The 23288-nt window shown below is 42.3% G+C and overlaps 1 protein-coding gene and 1 long non-coding RNA gene across 2 annotated transcripts in view; one reads left to right on the plus strand and one right to left on the minus strand.

Moving 5' to 3' along the window:
- Nucleotides 1-3332, minus strand: part of LOC308311337 (uncharacterized protein) — a 71902-nt gene extending 68570 nt beyond the window's left edge. Inside the window, 1 exon segment of the mRNA XM_080758019.1 lies at nucleotides 3089-3332. Coding sequence (XP_080614145.1) covers nucleotides 3089-3325 — 237 coding nt within the window. The 5' untranslated portion in view covers nucleotides 3326-3332.
- Nucleotides 3333-16691: 13359 nt separating this feature from the next.
- Nucleotides 16692-18788, plus strand: LOC308311411. The gene is made up of 3 exons (XR_013963653.1): nucleotides 16692-16774; nucleotides 17091-17229; nucleotides 17692-18788. It is a non-coding gene; the product is annotated as an uncharacterized lncRNA (long non-coding RNA).
- The last annotated feature ends 4500 nt before the right edge of the window (nucleotides 18789-23288 follow it).

Consider the following 23288-nt stretch of genomic DNA (forward strand, 5'->3'; position numbering starts at 1 on the left):
TCTACTTAAGTACAGTACTTAGTTACTTTGCACCACAGCATTCAACAGGTTTAAACATTTTCCATCTGGCATAACAAGCCAACTCCAACGTGATGGAAAACCAGAAGGGGTGAGTCAGTCTTCAGTCAAAACAAAGCAAAATATGAGAAAGAGACACGTGAAGGGAGGCTTTTCACCAGAGTCAACAGAACCATGGAAAAATCTCCTACATGCCCAGCACTGTGTGTGTGTGTGTGTGTGTGTCCTGTGTGTGATTCAGTGCCCAGCAGCACTGAATCAGATTTCTGCCACTCGAGCAACTAGTGTGTTGTGTGTAACCGTATAGAGCGGCGCTGCTGAAAAACGGAGGATTACATCATCAGTGACAGTGGCTTACTAATATACTATATATATATTTATTTGTGGAAAAAGAGGCCCTTTGGTTGTACGGCTGTACGGCCTGTAAATAAGATAAGAGAAACCCAACAGCTGCGCCGTTTGTGAAACAAAGCTTCTAGATTATCTAATCTGAAATCCTTTACTTGTGGGAAAAGCACTCAAATTTGCCCTGCCTTGATCTCCTTACCCACCCCTTCTCTCTTCTTCCCTTTCTTGTATTTCTTGGGAAAAATAACACGATGGGAACTACGCACCAAAACTAATTTCACCCACCTTTTTACTTGTAAAAGTGTGACGTGGTTCTTATGCTTATTCACTGCTGTGCCCAGGTCACACAAACGGGCAAGTAAAAAATCTCTCAAGGCACACCTGTATTGTTGGAGAAAACTGCCGCCAGTGCACAACAGTGCACAGCGACGATGCGATGCATTGTGAGCTCGTCGCTGTCCAAAAATACTCCACTGTACTCCTCTGTACTGCTCTCTTCTCCTCTAGTTCTGCTCTCTCATCTTCTGTACTGTACTGTACTGTACTGTACCGTACTGTATGGTTCGGTACCATAATGTACCGCACTGTATCATACTGAACTGTGCCATACTGTACTATACGGTACTGTACAATACTGTACCGTTCCATACTGTACTGTGCTGTGCCTTACCGTACAGTACAGTACAGTACAGAATACAGATGTGCTGGTTGGTGTCTTGCATGGTTTCCTTCGGAATCGGTGTATGAATGCGTGTAAAAGCGCCTTGGATAAGGTGCTATATAAATGCACCCTTTACACACTACAAGCGTACTTAAGAAGACACCGAGTGGTCATGCAGGTAAATGGACTGTACTTAAATACTGTTATCTCTTTTCTCTCTGCCATCCCGACCTCTCTAAGTGGGCCGGACTGTACCTGACCAACGGTCAGGTACAGGGCTGGGCTCACGTGCCGTTACATTCTGTGCAGTGAATTTCACACAGACTGGACTTTCTTCTGCAGCTGCGCAGCGCTGCTCCATAGTCACGTGACCATACACACACACACAGACTGACAGTCCCAATGTCCATAGAGAATCTATCCCCGCCAAGGATGCTTTTTAACTTTTATAGGCCTAAAACTTGCGATGCTTCAGGCTATGTAGGCTATAATATGCTTCATTACAGTTTGCTGTCCATATTCATCTTAAAATGCACAGTTTTCAGCATATGGGTGAATGAAAAGTTTCCGTTCGGAGTTCGGAGAGTACAAGCAGCCACAACAATTACCAAGAACCTACCAAACGAGCCAGTTGGTTTTGTACAGTGCAGATAATGTAAGTCGACAAGTGACAGACACGTCCAGACAGCACTACAGCTGTTGCGCAGCAACATGCTAGAAAAGGTAAAACTGAGGTACCATAACGGGCTGGGCCGGGTCTGGGTTGAACTCGACGGACAAGGGCCCAGCCAGGGTCCATATTTTGGGCCTTTGCAGGGGTCTAGTTCAACGCCTTCCTTGAACATAACGCAGGAGGCAGCAGGAGGTTGCTTTACTGAAAACGAGTATTTGCTTGCAAACTCCAATGGCAAGATGGCCGCGGTCTGCATATGGTCAATTGGATCCGGGAACCTTACGACTCCCAGCATGCACCATCTCCTGAGCAGCTGCCAACCAACCAAAACCTCCCAAAACCACCAACCAACCAAAACCTCACCATCAAAATGTTCTTGTATGGACTGGTTACAGTCTACAGCAGTGGTTCCTTCCCAGGCATCCCGTAGTGAAAATGTGTTCATAATATCAATAAGCACATCCATATTTCATGTTGTCTATTTAAAGATAAATCACACCTGTGTGAAGTGAGGGACGCTCTTATCATCGCACATCATCTTGCATCATCTCATACTGGCCAATCAGAAAGCCTGTTGCCACACATTTACGTCATATTTGGCGGACATTTGACCTAATTTCTCCTTTCATTGTCGATGGCAAATATGAGACGTGAGGGGACAAGATGACGTAGATTCTCCCTTCATTGTCAACGGCATTTAATGTTTTGTGGGGACAAAAGCTATATATATAGCGCCCCTCAAAAAAAATGTGTAGATATACAAGCTTGTAGCGAGCAAGCACCCGTGTGAAATGAGGGGCGCTCTTATCATCATGCATCTTATCATTCCAGGCCATCACAATTTGCGTCTTCAATTTTCTGCCCTCACTTTCTATCCTCAATATGTCCTTGTGCTCAGCCAATCAAATCACACAAACACACAAAGCTGGTCATGAAGCTTGAAAAAGTATTGGAAGATTTTGAATAGTTTTGCACGACACAAATGTTCTCTTCTGGGGGTCAGAATGGCACAACACATTTTCAGATGCCGCAGCCCAATTATCAATTTGGAGGGGTCCTTTCCTTGGCCTGAAATAGTTTGAGAGCCACAGTCTAATGGCAAAACTGATGTTTTAGGCTGACCAGCTGAAGAACTCATGACCTTTCTGAGACCATTCACGTTTCTGGAAGATGCTACTACAACTTGTATTCTATTGCTAGTTTGATCACTGCAAATAACTAATGACCAAAAATAGCCAATCTACAAGTTCAGGTGTGAGCTTGTAGACCGGCTATTTCCAGTGCGGAGCCTGCTTTCACAGAAGACACGCTTGTGGCTTGTACAGAATCCAAATGAGTGAAATCAGTCGTGGCGACTGAGAACTTTAATCCATGGGTGTCTCACTCACCGTGCTCGCCCCGGCTCCGGGGTTCTCAAACACCCTCCTCAGGCTATCCAGGGGGATGTCGAACCTCTCGACGGTGCGCGCTGCGCTCAGGTCCTCTCTCTCCACGGTGTGCGCTGTGTGCGGCAGGTCCTCTCGGAGCTCTCCCCGGTCCGTCTGCTCTGTCCCACCGCCGCACGACGGGCCCGTCGAGGTCGCGGCCACCACCGCCCCCTCTCCATTTCCTGATTGAATTTCCATTGTTGTGGAAACCGAATCCCCCCCCCTTCCCCACACACACACACACCCCTCCTCCGCACTCTGACCCCCCTGGTTTCCTTCGGAGCAGAGGCGCTTGGAGAGGAAGTCTATTGTGTACAGTTGAATCAGATAGAGGCAGGGAAACGAGAGAGAGAGAGAGAGAGAGAGAGAGAGAGAGAGAGAGAGGGTGTAATAAGATAGGGGGGATGACAGAAAGAAGATAGAAAGGGGAGTGGAGACGGAGGCTGACACAGAGCAGAGGAGTAGAACAGGAGAGGAGAGCAGGGTTCAGGTAAAGAGAGCAGAGGTATAGAGGAGGAGAGGAGAGCATGCAGGGTTGAGGTTGGACCGCTGTAGAAAGAGCTTTCCGTCTGAAGGCACAGCCAACGGAGGAGGAGAAGGAAAAACGTTTCTTCCCACCCTCCATTCCTTGCAATCTCTCTCTCTCTCTCTCTCTCTCACGCACGCACGCACGCACGCACGCACGCACTCCTGCGCAATCCCACATGTGTACTCAAGTCAGGAGTCAGTTAATTAAGATGTCGCAAGAGGCAAACCACAGTAACGACAGCGACATGTGGCTATATCTGCGATTGAGAAAGAAAGAGAGAAAGAGAGAAAGAGAGAAAGGAAGAAAGAAAGAAAGAAAGAAAGAGAGGGAGTTTTAGGGAGAGAGAGAGGCCTGACCACAGTAATGATGACAGCTACATGAGGCCATGTGGGAATGAGAGGAAAGACTTCAACACAAAAACAGAAGGACAGAGTGAGCGAGAGAGAGAGAGAGAGAGAGAGAGAGAGAGAGAGAGAGAGAGAGAGAGAGACTGGACTGGAAGAGAGAATGATACTTTTCACAGACAGGTCCAAATAATTGAATGATACATTTCCATCAACAGGTCATGAGCTCTCTGTCCAAATCTGGCCCTTGGAATCTAAGGTACTGTTAAGTCCCTCTCTGAACGTTCCAGGAAACAGGTCTGGAGTTGAGGGTGTCACAATGCGTCACATCGCGACACATTGTGAGCTTGTGGATCGGCTATTTTCAAATAGCTGAAATGTATATAGGGCTGATGTATATAGGGCTAATGTATGTTTTGCGATAAGTAGTCTAACTAAAGTTTTCAAATAAATGTAGTGGAGTAATAGTACAATATTTGCCTCTGAGATGTAGTGTAGTAGAAGTAAAAGTATTGGAAATTGGAAATACTCACGTAAAAGCAAATGTCGGCTCAGAATTGTACTTCATTTACACCACTGGCCCATACAAATCGAGGAAAGGGTCTGGCCGGCCAGCCACGACTGACCCCATCTGCCTTGTTTTGCTGTTCATAAGAAGGACCACACTTCCCAGCAGGGTGTGCCGTGCGCTTTCCTGGGCATTTTGGTGCTGTCAGAGTCAGAGAGAGGGTTGGAAATGCTACATTAACAATGTCAGCTTCCCCCGAATGTGTGCGATTATGACGCACACATTCCGCTGGCTGCCCCCCTGTTCTGCTATAGGCCCAACTCATTTAGACAGCCGGCGCACGCAATGCCCCGTAGCCTCTAGCCACCGGGGGTTGGGTGAGGGTGTGGGGAAGGTGGGGGGAGTTCACACCCGCCACCACATCAAATTGTGATGAAAAACGTTCACGACACGTAACCGTTATGTAAACCCAAGCGAGCCGCGAACAAGGAGGAGGGAAAGCTCAGAACATATACAGGTACACTATAGCGTGTGTGCATGCATGAGTGGCAAATCGAGTAGCAAAGTGAGTTTAACGTTGTTTAACGTCGTCTAATGCAATCCAATGACTTTTCTGTTTGGATGAATGGGCTGTCTCAGTATAGGAGTTCCCGCATAACTTCCGGGCACGATGATGATGTCACGCGCAGAAAAAAGTCGAGACAGAGATGGATGAGCCAGACAGACTGGCACGTCAGTTTGAACAAGGACTGCAGAGTTGCTACAAGGACCGAATCATTATAAGGCTGGAACAACGGGGTCAGAGACACAATGAAGACAGGGACACGCACACACACAGAGAGAGAGAGAGAGAGAGAGAGAGAGAGAGAGAGAGAGAGGGTGAGAGAGAGAATGAATGGGACTGAGGGAGAGAGAGCCAGATAATCCAGTCTTAATGAATGAACGGTCATGATAGCCGTGTCAGATAGTATAGTTCTACAGGACAGGGTATCGCCTCGCTCCCCCTGTGTCCCATTCAGGAATACATCATTCAGGCTACGGTATCGCCTCAGTGCTCTGTCCCATTGAGAGAGAGAGAGAGTGTGTGTGTGTGTGTGTGTGTGTGTGTGTGTGTGTGTGTGTGTGTGTGTGTGTGTGTGTGTGTGTGTGTGTCGCCTCAGTGCTCTGTCCCATTGAGGGATGCATCCGGGACACTGTATATCACCTGGCTCTGTCCCGCTAACTGCAGAGGGATCCATTATTCAGCGGAGGGTTCAAAAGGGACTCTGTGTGCATGTGTGTGTGTGTGTGTGTGTGTGTGTGTGTGTGTGTGTGTGTGTGTGTGTGTGTGTCTGTGTCACTTTCAGCTGGATCCTGTGTCCCCGTTCACATCCACTCGCCTTACATTGTGTTGCTACACACACACACGCACACACGCACAGGAATGCACTGCAGTTACACAATAATAATACAGACTGGTTATCCTGTGGAATCGTGTGACTAGGATAGGACCATGAGACGTAGAGACACCTTTATACACTCGCTCGCTCAGTCAGTCAGTCAGTCAGTCAGTCAGTCAGTCAGTCAGTCAGTCAGTCAGTCAGTCAGTCGTCAGTCAGTCAGTCAGCTGCCTGCCTGTCTGTGTGTCTGTCTGTCTGTCCATCTGTCTGTCTGTGATCTTGCCTACCACAGGACGAATCACATACACATACAATTGTCTTATTATGTTTTTAAATATTTAACATTCATTTTATAATGTTGGTCAGATCAGGCAAATCCACTCCCACGTAAAGTCAACTTTATTTCCATTTCAGCTCTTGAAATTTAAGGCATTTAATACTAAAGACGATAAAAAAGCCTTCTAAATCCTGACCTACAGTAAGTTTTCTGGAAACCTTCAAATTATTTATTCAAAAATGACAAACATGTAGGTTGCTATATACTGTACATTGCAACTACCCCAAAAGGGGTTCCCATCCTTTTAAGAAAATAATTATAAGAAGAAGAAGAAGCATTACATTTACCGTCTTTCCTCTAGCTAGCCTCAATTTTGGGGGATTTCTCCTGTCTCTCACAGATATGCCACACCCCTCTCAGAGTACCCAAAGGTCTTTGGTCACCAAAACCAGAGCTCCTTACCAAAACCAAGCTCCTTATCAAAACCAGAGTTCCTTATCAAAACCAGAGCTCCTTATCAAAACCAGAGCTCCTTTATCAAAACCATAGCTCCTTATCAAAACCAAGCTCCTTATCAAAACCAGAGCTCCTTTATCAAAACCATAGCTCCTTATCAAAACCAGAGCTCCTTACCAAAACCAGAGCTACTTATGAAAACCAGAGCTTCTTATCAAAACCAGAGCTCCTTACCAAAACCAGAGCTTCTTATCAAAACCAGAGCTCCTTACCAAAACCAGAGCTCCTTATCAAAACCAGAGCTTCTTAAAATTGTCACCAAAACCAGAGCTCATTGCCAACTGGTCTAAAAATCATACATGCTGAAAGAAAATGTTTCTAAAGAAGAAGAGAAAAAATAAAGGTTGCTATGTGTGTATGAACAATCAAAATCGGATGGAAATATATAGTTTGGAATGGATGTGGTGTCATAATTAAACGTCGATATGGCACGCCGACTATCAAGAAAATAAAGACACAGCACTTCAGGTCGAAAAGGTTGCAGGACCCAGAGAACACAGATACTGTACTGTGTTTTCCTGGCAATTACTTACTTAGTCTTCTTCAGGGCGCGTACAGCCAACCAAAGCCACCAGGTCTCTCCATCTGGGTCTGTCGTGGGCAAGGTGTTGGGCTTGTGCCAAAGTCACGTTACATGCTTTAAGGTCCTGGGAAATGACTTCTAGCCAGCGGGGCACGGGGGGGCGCCTGTAGGTCGTCTCCAGCCTAGTCATTGCTTGTAACAAGCATCCACTTCTGGGGTCAAAGGTCCTCATGATTCCCTCAATGAATCCTGAAATGACAAAACATGCATTTCACATACATCTTAGTCTCCACTCTGATGTTGTTCATTCTTGCCGATAAAGTCTGAGATAAAATGTGATTCCGAATTTACAGCATCCTCTTTTTGTTTAGACCAAAGAGCCAAATAAGAACTTTACTCATAAGGGAACTCACTTTTTTTATATGTGTCGTAAATCTAGTAGTCATGTATTGTAAATAATATCGTCGCAAACGAACATACAAACAAACACCCTATATCGATACATCAAGCCTGACGAATCGTTCACATAGTGACACTTTATGAAGTGAGAAAGGTTTTCTGTGAAAGGAATAGATAGTCCGGTGGGGCGGGGGTGGGTTGTTGTGAGACACAGGAAGTTTGGACAACAGCAAATTGTGACTGAGAGTAAAGCGACAGACAGCAAGCAGTACAATAAATTTCTCTTAGGTTTGAAGAAAGTTTTATGACTGTGTCACGCGGGAATGGGATGAGAGATATGAGAGCTCTACTGAAGGTCTCAACGCAGCATTATCCAACGCCAGGAATCTGCGGAGCGGCAAGAAATGATCTAGATTCAGAAATATTTTGATGCCACACTTTTGTACTTTCACTCAAGTACATTTTGAATTCCGGACATTTACTTGTAAAAGAGTATTTCTACAGTGCGGTATTATTACTTTTACTTAAAGGAGAATTCCATGCTAGAATGCTTTCTTATCTTTCTTACCTTTCTTTGTAGTTGTTATGTCCCCACCAAAGAGGTCCAGGTGTTTTTTTGTGCAAAAACTCCTTATTGGCTATTTTCCCTACCATAAGCCCTCAATGATTTGCATTGCATTGAATGGGAATTGAATGGGGCTATGGGGTGTTATGCTAGTTCGCTTATTTCCATCGAAAGAAGTAGTAAAGTGTGCCGCTTGGGATATTATTTACATTATGAAGAGAGGATATATACAAAGAAATTATAATTTTGAGCGATGGAAATAAGCGAATTAGCACAACACGCCATAGCCCCATTCAATTCCCATTCAATTCAATGCAATTCATTTAGGGCTTATGGTAGGGGAAACAGCCAATAAGGAGCTTTTGCACAAAATAACACCTGGACCTCTTTGGTGGGGGGACGTAACAACTACAAAGAAAGGTAAGAAAGCCTTTTAGTATGGAATTCTCCTTTAAGTAAAACATTTGAGTAATTTTTCCACCACTGCCTGCGTTCCACTTATAACTTTCTAGGCACACAGTCAGCGAAACTGAGTGCTTTGTGACCAGTTAGGGCCTAACTGGTATTACTACTACTCAAGCGAGAAATGTTACTAATTTCATATTACTCCTTAAAACATTTATAATATTATATTACTTAGTACTTGGAAGACTAATATATTATATAGTATAAAATATTATATATTACTTTTACGCCCCCCCCCCCCCCACCCCCAACCGCAAAAAAGGGATGTACACAATCTGTTTAGTCAGCTTCTTTTAAAACTGAATCCAATTGTTTTGAATAATATAATTAAGAAGATGTAATATTATGTGCTATTTTCTTTGTATGTATTTAAGTAATATGGTATAATATTACTGTTTTGGCAAAGTAATACCTTACTTTACTCTTTACTGGGTAAAGTAATAATGTTACAACAATATATTACTAGTAACTTGTTACTGCCCAACACAGTTTGTGACTGTGACTCCACTCCGAGGGGGATCAGATGACAGCTGTGCGGCGCTCCAGGTCAGTTACCCAGAGGTTTACTTTCTAACCCGCCTAGTGTTCGTTGCGACACATCCAGTCACCGGATAGGACCGCCAGGAGAGAATACACTCTAAGCATAATGTAGTAACTCGACCCCACAACGAGGAAACACAAAACACGGTGCGGCTCGTATAGAAATGTAATGAGTGCTTCAATGTAACTTGTTAAAAAATGCATGAAGCGCTCTGAAGTCATTTGTTCGCTCATTGTTGTTTGATAATAAACGGTCCTAAGTGACATGACCAAAAATAAATCAGTGAAGTGAGGGGTAGCTCTTATCATCATGACGTAACATAGACAATATTCCTATTTGCTCAGACACTACGATGTAAACTTCTCCATTCATTGTCAATGGGAATTTAATGTTTGTGTAGGACAAAAATAGACACTAGCCGATTTGCTCAGACACTACGATGTACCGTAAGAGTCTCCAGTCATTGTCAATGGGAATTTAAAGTAAGACGAAAATCTACACTAATAGCAGGGGCAAGCCAAAAAAAAGAAGAGATCGTATGCCTTCACCACCAAGGGAATGGACTTATTGTTTTGACCACAGTATGGGACCACTGTGTAGTGTACTGTACACCAGAGGTTTTCAACCAATGGTCCGGGGACCACCAGTGGTCCTTGAGGGGGTTCCAGGTGGTCCCCAGCTAAATGATGGCGAGTTGGAAACCAAATGGACCCTTATAGATCTTCAACTCTTGAGAGCATAAGATGAAACCAAATGGACCCGTACGGGTCTATTTTATTATTTATTTTTTCATTTTACTCTCTCAAGAGTTCAATTATTGTTAAACATCTGAGTTGCTTAGTCTAAGTCTATACAATTACAGAATGTAACTGTTATTTTGATCAACGTTTGCCTGTTATCTCTCCGAATAGTACCAACATCAATACAGCATAGAATTGTGGACAAAATATTCTTTAGTGTTGGGTCTAAGAGGCTAAATGTCATGAAATGGTGGTCCGTGGCTCAAATGCTGAACAAATAATGGACCTTGACGTGAAAAGGGGTTGAAAACCACTGTATTAGATTATTAGTACACACAATGCACCGTCTGTTGATGTGAAAGGTCAATCCCCTAGCGTTTGTTTTCCGTCCTCTTGCTGTGCAGATGAAAACACTTTAAACAGCTGGGATATGAAAGCGAGCATCTTCCAGGACATTTCTGAGTGGGTTTACCGTCACTCCCACCGCAGCGTTGTGACGCTGTGAGTGTGAATCATCTGGACGGGGGAGGGGGTACATGTTTTCGTCTTCAGGGTGGCTTTGTAGGTTACCCAGCAAGCCGTCCTCCGGTGACGTTCAGGACTAGGCCAGATCACAGCCCATATTGTGGGGATGATACAATCTCACAATGTGTCACATCGCGACACATTGTGAGCTTGTAGATCGGCCATTTTTAAATTGCCAAAATGTATATAGGGCTGAAGTGATTAATGTATGTCTTGTAATAAATAAATCTACAAAGTAACATTTTCAAATAATTGTAGTGGAGTAAAAGTACAAAAGTACGAAAGTGGTGGAGTAGAAGTAAAAGTAGTGGAAATTGGAATTACTCAAAATTGTACTTAAGTAAATGTACTTTCTACCACTGGTTTTGAACTGGAAAAGTGTTGACGGCGACACATTTTTCAGCTGGATGTGTGTCAGTTTTGTCAGCCAACACTGTACCACTAGTACCACCATGCTTGAGTATGCCCCCATGCTGATCTTTGAGCTTCTGCTCAGCAGGGGTCTCTTCTGCTGGCATAAATTCACACCTCCCACAGGAAGGGTGAGGGGTGAAGGAGCCCCCTTTTGTGCAATAAACCAGCTGTGATCAGCCAGACCGATACAAGGATTTGGCTGATATACCGGCCATTATGTTACCTTTTGACTAAATCGGTATTGGCAATTATGTAGCCAGAAATACTATCCATCATTATGGACATTATTTGTTTTTGTTTGCTTACTTTAGGCTAAATAGAAACTATAGAAAGCTTTTTCAAATTACTTACGTTTTGACCGGCCTAGGACTCTCCAAAAAACAGTAACGTAATTGCACCCAAAATCTGGCATTTGTTGGGGATATACATTTAGAATAACCACTAAATCTCCTCTGGGCAGAAGACATTTGCAGAAAGTCTCTTCACTTTAAGCACAGCTGGCAACAACACAGCTGTTCAAAAGGTGAAAGATAAAAGTGCTTTCTGCTTTACTGCCTGGTCCCACAGCAAAGATATATTAGAAATGTACCTCCTGAGCTGATGATGCATGAAAACACCACTTAAAACATCATCAAATCTCATTTAGTGCATGGTTTTATCAACACCCTAATCCATCTAACAGGCAAGCAAAGCACAGAAGCAGTGGCTAAACAGCTTCCAGAATGCAGATACTGCCCTCTACTGCACATTAGTAGAATTCACATCATAGAGCCAAGCAGTAAAAAATGTGTAGGTGTATATTGGTACATTGCTGTGTCACAGTTTCAGTGGTGGGAAAAAGTACCAATACTGCAATGTAGAACTACTACATTACAAGTAAAAGTCCAGAATTCAAAATGTACTTGAGTAAAAAGTATGCATTTATGTACTTCAAGTACGAATAGTAAAAATACTCATTATGCAGAATGTCCCAATTCAAGTTTTCAAATCTACAAGCTCACAATGCGCCACGATCGTGAGCTTATAGATCGGCTATTTTCAAATGGCCGAAAGGTATACAAGGCTGAAGTGGTTAATGTATGTTTTGTAGTAATAATCAAAATTAACTAGTAACTAAAGTTTACAAATAATTGTAGTAAAAGTACAATATTTGGATGTAGAGGAGTTGAAGTAAAAGTAGGCTTCTGAAAATGGTATATATCACTCAAGTACAAATGCTTTAGTGTAATTAAGTACAGACCAGTACTTTCCACCACGGTGTGATAGTAATCAAGAAAAAGGTACTGGAGATACTAAAGATATATAATCGCAATGATTAAATTGATTAAAACAGAATGGTATGGATTTGTTGAAGTTTAACATGGCAGCAAAGGAACACAAGTGTGTTCATGATTGCTTGTACCAAGGCAAGGCAAATCTCAGTTGGGTTTATAAAGTATAAATGTTTTTTTAGAGATACTCAAATAGTTTGTCTAAAACATTCAGTTTAGCACTGCCACTGTGCTTGTGGTGGCCTTTTCTGATGAATTGAAACACTGATGTAAACGAGTCTTTGTGCTTTTTCTGGTTTAATCCTTGCAGCAGATGTTGTATTGACCTGTACTTTCGTTTTACATGTACCCATTATACATACTGTGAATAACATTTTCAATCAATATACAGAGCAGATTATGAATTTCAATTTGAATAATATTGTATGAATCCATGACAACCATGAACTAACCAATCGCGTTGCCACTGCCCTCCTGGGCTATGGAATCCAGACTTTGACTGCTGTGGCGGCTCGTTGTCATCCTTCGGTGGATTTGATTGGCCCTTGGAGTGGTGGGAAACGGCTGGATTTGATTGGTCCTTGGAGTGTACATCTGATGAGAAACAGGTGGGTTAGGAGGCTACTTCTGTCAGGTTTTTTAACTTTTAAATGCATGAAACAGCAGCCTCCAGTGGCAGTCAGGTACATCATTTCTAGGGCAAATAGTATGCCTTTTACACTTTTGAACTAAACTTGTGGCCGTTGCTATTTTGTGCATGTCAACAGACGGCAATGAGCACGCCGTGACATTATTACAAAAAAGTTCTCTCGAACGGCACCAGAGAGAAGTCATACAAAAGAGAAACCCTACCACTGTGGCGCAACGTTCAGCCTGAGCAGTACTCTCAAATGGCACCAGAGAATTAATTAGTTAAGAGTTTGTATGTGAATGCAGCGATAACAGACACTTTGAACAGTGTCTCGTGTGGCCAAAAGCCATGGAACTTGTTTACACATGTGCCTTGACTCATGCGGAACACATAATGTCACTTTGTATGTGAAGAAATTTGAAGAATATATATGTCGAAGCATCGAAGATCGATGTATTTTTTTCTGCAAAACGTGATCTAAGGTCTACCTCTGACCACACTAGACAGTCCGTCACATTTTATTTTACACCTTTCCCACTTAGTGTGGTGTTGTAGAGGTCTCTCCGAACACATGCGTACATGTCAGACCAGTTGAATCATAGAACCGATTTTTGTCCAGGGGCCACTATAGTCTGGAAACGGCATATTTTTTACCTCTGACCACACTAGATGATCCGCCACTTTTTTATTTTACACCTCTCCCGCTTGTAGAGAGTGTTGTTGTAGAGGTCTCTCCGAATGTGTGCGTATGTCACCAGTTGAAACATAGAATCGATTTTTGTCCAGTGTCCACTATAGTCTGGAAACTGGACATTTTTACCTCTGACCGCACTAGATTGTCCGCCACATTTTATTTTACACCTTTGCTGCTTAACGGAGAGTGTGGTGTTGTAGAGGTCTCTCCGAATGCATGCGTTAGAACTCACCAGTTGTGGGACAAAGTGTGTTTGTGTGGGACAATGTGGGACACGTGGGGTTGTGTCACGCACGTGAATAATTGTTACATGAAAACAAAAATAATAACGTTTCTATTCCTCTGTGGCATAGAAATGTTATTATATCACATTTCAATTCAATTAGACATTTCTATCTCGTCCCTATACTCCCTTCACATAGCATCACTATTGCCATCTGGTTGATTCAGTAGCACATATAATAGGACTATGATGATAATAACTAATAGAACTGCTATGGTTACAATTTACAATTACAATTTAGGCATTTAGCAGACGCTCTTAATCCAGAGCGATTTACATTAAGCAAGAACAGAAAAGCATGGGAATACATCACATAAAAACATTTATCATGAAACATGCATAAGCTAAGAAAGTAACAGTGGAATATCTATATAATGAAACTATACATATAAACTATACATCTATACTACTATGCTATACATATGTACTATGACGTGCTATGACTACATACAATGCACTTATGCTGTCTACATAACATAAGTGCATTGTATGTAGTCATGGTTGATTCAGTAGCAGACATAACTATGATAATAACTATAATAGAACGAAAACACTTCATACCAATACATACCAACCAACCAACAATATAACTGGACAATATACCTATACCAATAAGGAACCAATCATTTTCTTTGTAATATCAGTCTGGAAGTATGACTGAGAGTTTATTGCCACAGTCTTCTCATCTGTAAGACTGGGAGTGTAATGTTGCACTGTACAGTGTGTTTGTAAACAACCAATTATTTCAATAGCCCCAATATGTCCCCTCAGTCGACTCCCTAGTCCCTCCGCGGTCGTGGGAACATATTGGGGGTAGTTATTTCAGCTGCCCTGTTACCTTATCAGCGTTGGAATCTTGTTTTGGTTTTAGTATATGAACGTGTCCATACACCGTGAAGCCTCCTTTTGAGCAACACGTTGTTTGTGACGTGACGTGAGTCTCGCATTGTCTGTGTCGCTTCACGTCGTATTCACCTGTTTGAGAAACGCCTTGCACTGCAGCTTCACCCACGGATAAATAGTTTCCCAGTCCTGCGCATTTCCTTTTATTTGCCATAGTCATATTTTCTTCCCTTCCCTAGTTCCTACCTCCTGTTTCATTCATCATGATTTTCGCTAGGATGCTAAGTTGCTAACTTGTGGCAACTCGTGCTGTGTTTCGTGTGTTGTGTTTGTTTTGGTGGGCGTTCACTAAACCAGCTGCGCAAAAGCGCGCATTGATTTCCCCCCCTCTGTGCCCGGCTGTTTGATTGGCAGCCAAATGAGCCAATCATAATTTCGTTATTGTTTTGACAAAGAAACAAACAATGTGTGTTGTAGAGCATCGTTTAAATGCGATATAGTTAATATCGGATTTGTGTGTGTGTGTGTGTGTGTGTGTGTGTGTGTGTGTGTGTGTGTGTGTGTGTGTGTGTGTGTGTGTGAGCGCGAGTGCACAGAGAAAAAACAGGCAAAGAGATACAATAGGAAAATATTGTAGGCCTATAGGAGCTGAAACACACACTCACAAAACACACACTCTGAGCTCTACTTTCTGAACTTTTCAAATAATATTTTTTTTAAACTGCTAAACATTTCATGTCATGTACACCCCCACGATTCCACAGTAAGCTGAACAAAGTTGAGTAAAGTGTATTATGTAAGAGTAGATAGGTGGCAGAAGTTTTGAGGCCATGAAAAATGTAGGATATCTATGTGTGCTCACTGCTGCTGCAACCCCACAATTAATGTAAATAAATAAACAAGGGCTACAAGGCATAGATTTTGGTGTCAGGATTAGGCATCTATAAGAGCTGTTTAGGATTTGGGTTATAGGAGTTTATATTTTATATAGATACTAATTTCAGCACGTGCTGGTGCACTGGAAATAGCAGACAAGTGTCTGAAACAAGTGTCGTTGCCCGCCGATGCACAGAAGACGCTCTTTGTCCAAACCATAAATAGTTGACCTTTCACAGTACATAAGTCCAAAAATAGGTGAAAGAGGACCATTTGTTATACACCTAATATAACATTCCTCTGAAAGGGCATTGCCAGTGAAAATAGATTTATTGTGGTCTTTATTGTTGATAGCAGTGGTGGAAAGTAAGTACATTTACTTGTGAAGGCCTATACTGTAGCCTAGCTACTAGTACAATTTTGAGGTATTTGTGCTTTACTTGAGTATTTCCAATTTCCAATACTTTTACTTGTACTCCACTACATCTCAGAGGCAAATATTGTAATTTTACTCCACTACAATTATTTGAAAACTTTAGTTTCTAATTTACTTTGTAGATTTGTATTAATATTACAAAACATACCCACTTCAGCACTATACATTTCCGCCATTTGAACATAGCCGATCTACAAGCTCATCCATCGATTTGCTATTTTCAAATTATTTATTTTGAAAAATGTAAATGGGGCATATTCTGCACAATGAGTAGGCCTACTTTCTACTTTTTATACCAATAAATACTTTTGTACTCATCTCCCTGCGACACAACATATAGCCTATCACAGCATTGGTTTAACCACTTTCAACCTGGTAGACATCCCTATACTATATGCTATATTGGGCATGTCAGACTCATTAGGCCATCATCACTGAATGAATGCTTATGGTTTTGAGTGGAAGCTACAGTGTAGGTCGGTTGTACGTTCCTCTGCTGCCCTCTATTGGCTGGTTTAACATGCACTGATGCACAACAATACGCACAAACACACAAGCAAATCTAGAGCTTCCTGTGTGAGAGCTAGAAAATCTAAGACACCCGGTTGCTTTCAGAATAAAAGTTATGTTAATTAAATAGTTATTACATTACATTATTAGTAGCCTATTATTATTACATTACAAATGCTTAATTTATAGTTTTGATGTGCAAATTAATCTTTTTTTCAATTATCTTATTTTGAAGAGATCGTCCACCGGAAGTCTTATATTTGCTAGCTCAGATTTGCAAAAAGAAAACAGTGCCCTAATAGGCTGCAGCTAAACACACTAACACAGGCAGATCATTGTTCCAGAATCCTCGTTGAAGTTGAACTCTCCACTTTTCAGGTACAAAACGAGCATGTATGCTCTTGAATGGTTGAATACATTGTTATGGTGTCTTGTTTGCATTTCGATTAACATTCTGACCGAATATTGAGTTGTTTAAAATAAATGTGTATTGTTAGCTAGCGACTAGCTAACAATGGACTGGTCAGCTATAGTCGCAAGCAACTATACGGCGGTGCGTTCACACGGGCAGATGAGACGATGCAAAGACGCGTTGTGATAGAGTCCAGTCCATAACTATAATATAGCCCTATATCATGGAGAAACCCGACAGCCCTAAGTGTGTGTGTGTGCGTGCATGCACTGTACAAAGCAGATGTCTACCAGTGAATCCTACAAATCGGCAGCCCTGAGGGAAGACCTGAGCTCTGCTGCCCCCTGGAGGACTGATGCCTGCATGACTCCCATCTTCACCCTTGAGGATAACAACTACTGCACTGACACTGAGCCAGGCTGTGAGACGCACACGCACACACACACACACACACACACACACACACACACACACACACAAACACACACAGCTGCTGCTGTGTAAGGTTACAGTCACCCAGGCATTTCTTTTTTCATCTACATCTATTATTGCTCATCAAATATTCCTTTATTTTTAATAATCAAATATATATTTGAATGTGGAATATTCGTTGACAGCCTTACATAATACAAAAAAACTAAACTTTTCTGCACAACAGCAACAATATGAACAGTAAACAATAATACAAACATACACGAAGTGTCACTTGACAAGAATGATTACAATAATCGATACAAAACAATAAATCTGATACAATCAATTGTGTTTCTTCCTCTTGGCCAGTTCCCACTTGTAAAATACTTGGTCTCAATGTGTTTTTACTGGTTAAATAAAAAAGGAAAATTGTTCTATGCTGATGTTACCTCCTCTCTTCTCCTTGTAGATCTCACACACAATCCTTGTAAAGAAGAGGTTTCCCCTGAACAGCAGGAGACGAGTCCCATTCTGGTCCAGGTGAAACTAGAAAATCCACAGATTAAAGATGAACAGCGGGAGATCAGTCCCAGTCTTGCCCAGGTGAAACTAGAACCTCCACAGATCAAAGAGGAACAGGAGGAGGAGTTACTTCAAAGACCAGAGGAAGCTGCAGGGTCATCGTTTGCACTACTAGTAGTTGTGAAAAGTGAAGATGATGATGATGATGAAAACAGACAGACAGAGCCTCTAGCAAGCACCTCAATTCAAGCTTGTTCAGTTTGTAAAATAGGACTTAGCGGATCTCAAGATCAGAAAATACACATTAGGACCCATATAGGGGGAAATCTATTTGCTTGTTCAGTTTGTAGCAAAAGCTTTACACTAGCTCAGCGTCTGAAAACACATGTGAGGACCCATACAGGGGAAAGGCCATTTGCATGTTCAGTTTGTAAAAAGGGCTTTAGTCTATCTCAAACTCTCAAAACACACATGAGGACCCACACAGGGGAAAGGCCATTTGCTTGTTCAGTTTGTGGCAAAAGCTTCAATCAATCTGAACATCTGAAAGTACACATGAGAACTCATACAGGGGACAGGCCTTTTGCCTGTACAGTTTGTAGGAAAAGCTTTAATAAATCTACAAATTTGAAAAGACACATGAGGACTCATACAGGGGACAAGATATTTGCTTGTTCAGTTTGTAGCAAAAACTTTAGTCTATCTAAAGATCTGAAAGGGCACATGAAGACCCATACAGTGGACAAGCCATTTTCTTGTTCAGTTTGTAGCAGAAGTTTCCGTCTATCTAAAAATCTGAAAACGCACATGATGACCCATACAGGGGACAAGCCATTTGCTTGTTCGATTTGTAGCAAAAACTTCAATCAATCTCAATATCTGAAAACACACATGATGATCCATACAGGGGAAAGACCATTTGCTTGTTCAGTTTGTAGCAAAAGCTTTCGTTTGTCAAAAAGTCTGAAAACGCACATGATGACCCATACAGGGGACAAGCCATTTGCTTGTTCGATTTGTAACAAAAACTTTAATCAATCTCAACATTTGAAAACACACATGAGGACTCATACAGGGGACAAACCCTTTGCGTGTTCTGTTTGTAGCAAAAGCTTTAGTTTATCTAAAAATCTGAAAACGCACATGAGGACCCATACAGGGGACAAGCCCTTTCCTTGTTCAGTTTGTAGCAAAAGCTTTCGCCATTCTCATCATTTGAAATCACACATGAGGATTCATACAAGGGAAAAGCCATTTGCGTGTTGAGTTTGTAGCAAAACGACCACACATGATGATTCATGATGATCCATACAGGGTAAAGGACATTTGCAAAAAAAAAATATATATATAGAGAGAGAGAGAGAGAGTCATTTGTACATCTGCATTCTGGTAAAAAAAAAAATCTGTCAAAGGTATATTTCATATAAAACAAAATGTCTTTCAAAATGCCCCTGTGGTTTATGTTATGTGGGGAAAACCATCAGGGAAATCAAAACCAGGTTTTCAGAATGTAAGAGTTCCATCTGGAACAATGATGAGAAATAATCCGTAGCCAGGCATTTCAATGCTGTGGGTCATGATGTCTGCACTCTGAGGTTTCAGGGGGTGGTTAGGGTTACTCCAGAGAGAGGCCTACTCCAGACAGCACTCCAGACAGCATCAGAAGGGAAGGGTCTCTTTAAGTGTCACATTGGCACCTTTAAATTGGCAATTACCAAATTTGTATTTACTGAAAAGTAAAGTTCTGAACTTTTAAAAATGCCCATATAGAGACGTACGTTCACTTGATTACCAATGGTCTCTCTCATTTTCTATTTCTATATTGTATTTTGAAGCATGCATTGTACAAGCTCATGAGCTAATCACGGTCTGTTAGGCCGGGTGACATTATGAGGTGCCTGGAAAACATATATATGCCCACTACAATTATAGGCCCACAGTGGCCTGCCTTACTGTATATATTGAGGGCTCTATATGATTGTGTACATTTTTTTATTCCATTTACAATTTCACATGGCATTTATCCTGTCTTGGTACCATATGCATCACATTTTACAGCCATTCATTCACACCTTACTGCATGTGTACATTGAGTCCTCATTTGAAGGTGCTGGCAGTTGTACCTGTATTCAATCTCGCACTTGATTGTATCATATACACACACACACACACCTCACTTCCTGTTATCTTGTCACAACACTGAGGAAGGCCCATCAGGCCAAAATGTGTCAGTTGTCCATCAGAGGTGAATAAACCATGTGAAAACGTAAGGACATTCCTTCCTTGTGTGCTGCATGGCTATTCCTTTATTCCCATTTCTACCTGTGAGACTTGCACCTTGAGACTTGGAGTGTTGCAGGATTGCTGCCTTTGCAGTTTATTTTATATATATATATATATATATATATTGTGATCATTCGCAGATCATTTTGCGGTTATTTGCCTTTTTTGGGCCTATTCGTGGCCGCCTACTAAAAATCATACTGTGTGTGGTGGCTGGTCATGATTGTGTGGTGGCCCACCACACAATCATGGGATATACGGGAAACACTGGGGTATTTAATTTTAGATATGATATTCATTTGATCTTTGCATAACAATTGAGGTATGACACATTTTAACCGCAAAGCTTCAGAAAGTAATTACATTTGTACCTGAAGTCCTTTAAACAGCCCTGAAAATCCGAGCCAATCTACAAGCTTGAGCTTGTAGATCTGCTATTTTTTCCAAATGTTCACCTGTATTATCCCAAGATCTGTTTCACTGTTTGTGGTTCATGTGGTTTTAACTGATAACTGGTTTTAACTGAGACTAACTGAGTTCCATGTTACGTGGCACAATAGCACCACACAGTGGCTGTTCATAGATAAGTTCACAATTTCTGTCAATTCACTCTAGCCTCAAATCTCACACAAATAAGTACATAATCTCATGTGATCAAGATGTATCAGTCAAAGAAAAACCTAAATCATGACATTAACATTATATCCCCTTATCTTATCTTTTAACAAAAAAAAGTCAGATTTTGTAAGGAATATTTCAATTTGGCTTTATGAATGCCTTCCAAATTGTTATTCGATTGCCACGCGCAAAGAATATTCAAACAATCACCTCTGATTTAAGGTACAGCTTAGTGTGATCGGTCTCCTGTTTTGCTTTAAACAAAGATGAGATGAATAAACAACTTTATTCAAGGTTACGGTTTTGCCAACATGTTATTAAAGGCCAATTCATACTTCATCCGTTCGTGGGACGGCGTCTTGCGCTGAGAATAGCAGACCTACAAGCTCACAACCTTGAGCATATATACTGGTAGGTTTGCTATTTTTGGCACGCCGGTCCTGCTTAACTCTATGTGTGCCCACTGTCCAAACGAGAACACGTGTCAGGCAGGGCCACGCGGAGTGCAGCAGGCAGCACGCAACACTGGTTGAGCAGTGCTTCTTTTCAGGCTGTGGCCCCCCGAAATGATCACATTTGAACTGGGGACCCTCCCCCCCACCCTGACAAGCACATATCAGTAAATGTGACCTGCTGTCGCAATTAAGACCATATAGAGATCCCTGATGTCATCAATATTAATAGTATATGGATATAAACCTGTTCTGACATTCCATAGGTTGATCCTTCCCCATCCATCCTTCCTCTTCGATGTCTCCCTTTTGACTGATACCTGTCCATTTAAACTCTAAATGGGCCTGCCCCAAGGTTATTTGTGCAGCCACGCCCGGCAGCCGGCGAAAGAAAGTTCTCAACAGGCCCGAAAATGAAGGCCCGGCCCTATACCTGTGCCCTCATCAAACCCTGTACACTCAAGACACTGCCACCCTTAAATCTCCATATATGGAGCTGACCTGTTCTGACATTCCATTATGTTGATTTGACCTCATCAAACCCTACTGTACACTCTTAAAAGGCGGCCAGTGCACACAACCTCGCCCCCAGGTGTCTTACCCATTCTGACCTGAGATCAGATTCTAAAAATGTCTTCTACATCCTGACAGTTTTCATTCTGACCTGAAATGTCTTCTATATCAGTCGCTCTTCGATCTTTCAAAAATAGCAGACCTACAAGCTCATAGCGCGCCACCGAGTGGCGCGCTACGAGCTTGTAGATCTGCTATTCTTCAATAGCTAAAGCACGACATGAGTTCCCGACCAGAATGGGTTAAAAAGGTTACAAACTTACAAATCAGTGTGTTTTTAAATGTCTAGGTAACATAGGTAAATATACATTTCCAAATGTTTCATAAATAGTGAAAATATTAGCTGGTATACAAGCTTAATACACGAGAATGTGAGCTTGTAGATATATATAGGCTAAAATGGGTGGACGCTGGATGTCACAAACGTATATAGGCTATATCAAAAACGTGATTCATTGTGGATATTATATAATAATTGCGATTTCAATAAGGCTTAATTTGCCTTAGTGCTCGGGCCCTATTGCAGCCCCCCCCCCCCCCCCCCCCCCTACACGCACACGCACACACACACACACACACACACACACACACAATGTAGGCCTATATCTCTGATCTCTGCTGCTCTTAATCCCGCATCTATAATCTTGTGATGCGGGCGGGCTGGCTGGATGTTTCCCATAATTCCACCGGGCATGCACCGGCGTGACGCAGTGAGACCAGAGTGAGACACACGCCGCTATGCTGAGCAGCAGAAATACACCCTGTCTGACGTTCTGATGCGGAGCGACAGACACCTACACGCGACGGATCACACAAGGTAAAATAACGTGCCCATGCTGTTATTAGGCTATTGCTTTTGAGAGAGAGGGAGAGAGAGAGAGAGAGAGAGAGAGAGAGAGAGAGCATAACGGACCATCTTTGTTATTATTTCTGTACTGAGTCATCCTCAGTGTTAACGCAACTCCTAGTCTGAGATTGTAAAAATGGAAGCAAACGGACCTGTATAGCGGTATTGCAGAGTTTAATTGGACCCCCCCTATAATGTTAGATCATTCTACCATCTACCACCGGCGGTCTGCAGACGCGACGTTGAGAAAGGGTGATTTAAAGAAAAGGTGAGTGAGTGTGAGAGAGGGAGAGGTGGTGAAAATAGAAACAATGGAGGACTTTATATTAATTATTATTTCATAATGAATAGTGCTTGTTACGTTTTAAATGGAGTGTGTGTCCCTGACTGACTGTAGGCCTACGTGTCTCGTGTGATGTGTTGTCGACTCGCCACGCCCGGCCCCGTCGGCACGGCCCGGCTCTGTCCGTTGTCCCGCTGCAGTGACGCTGCATTCAACCGGCACACTGTCACACCGATATGTGTGACCTGTTACTACCCCAGGCAAAGGCAGGGGGGGGGGGTGTTGCACCGAAAATTGTGACCCGCCGCCCCGGGACGGTTGCATGGAGGAGAATCGCGTGACTTCCAAGAGAGATGCGGAGAAAGTGAAGGAGGGATGCATGCATTTCACCGTTATGTGAAGCTATATAGTGCCATAGTGGTATTATAGGCCTATAGCAGCTGCAGGATTGCCTATATTAAGACGTTATGAATGTGTGTGTGTGTGTG

Source organism: Protomyctophum bolini (assembly GCF_963924005.1).
Source record: "Protomyctophum bolini genome assembly, chromosome: 24".
Classification (NCBI taxonomy): domain Eukaryota; kingdom Metazoa; phylum Chordata; class Actinopteri; order Myctophiformes; family Myctophidae; genus Protomyctophum; species Protomyctophum bolini.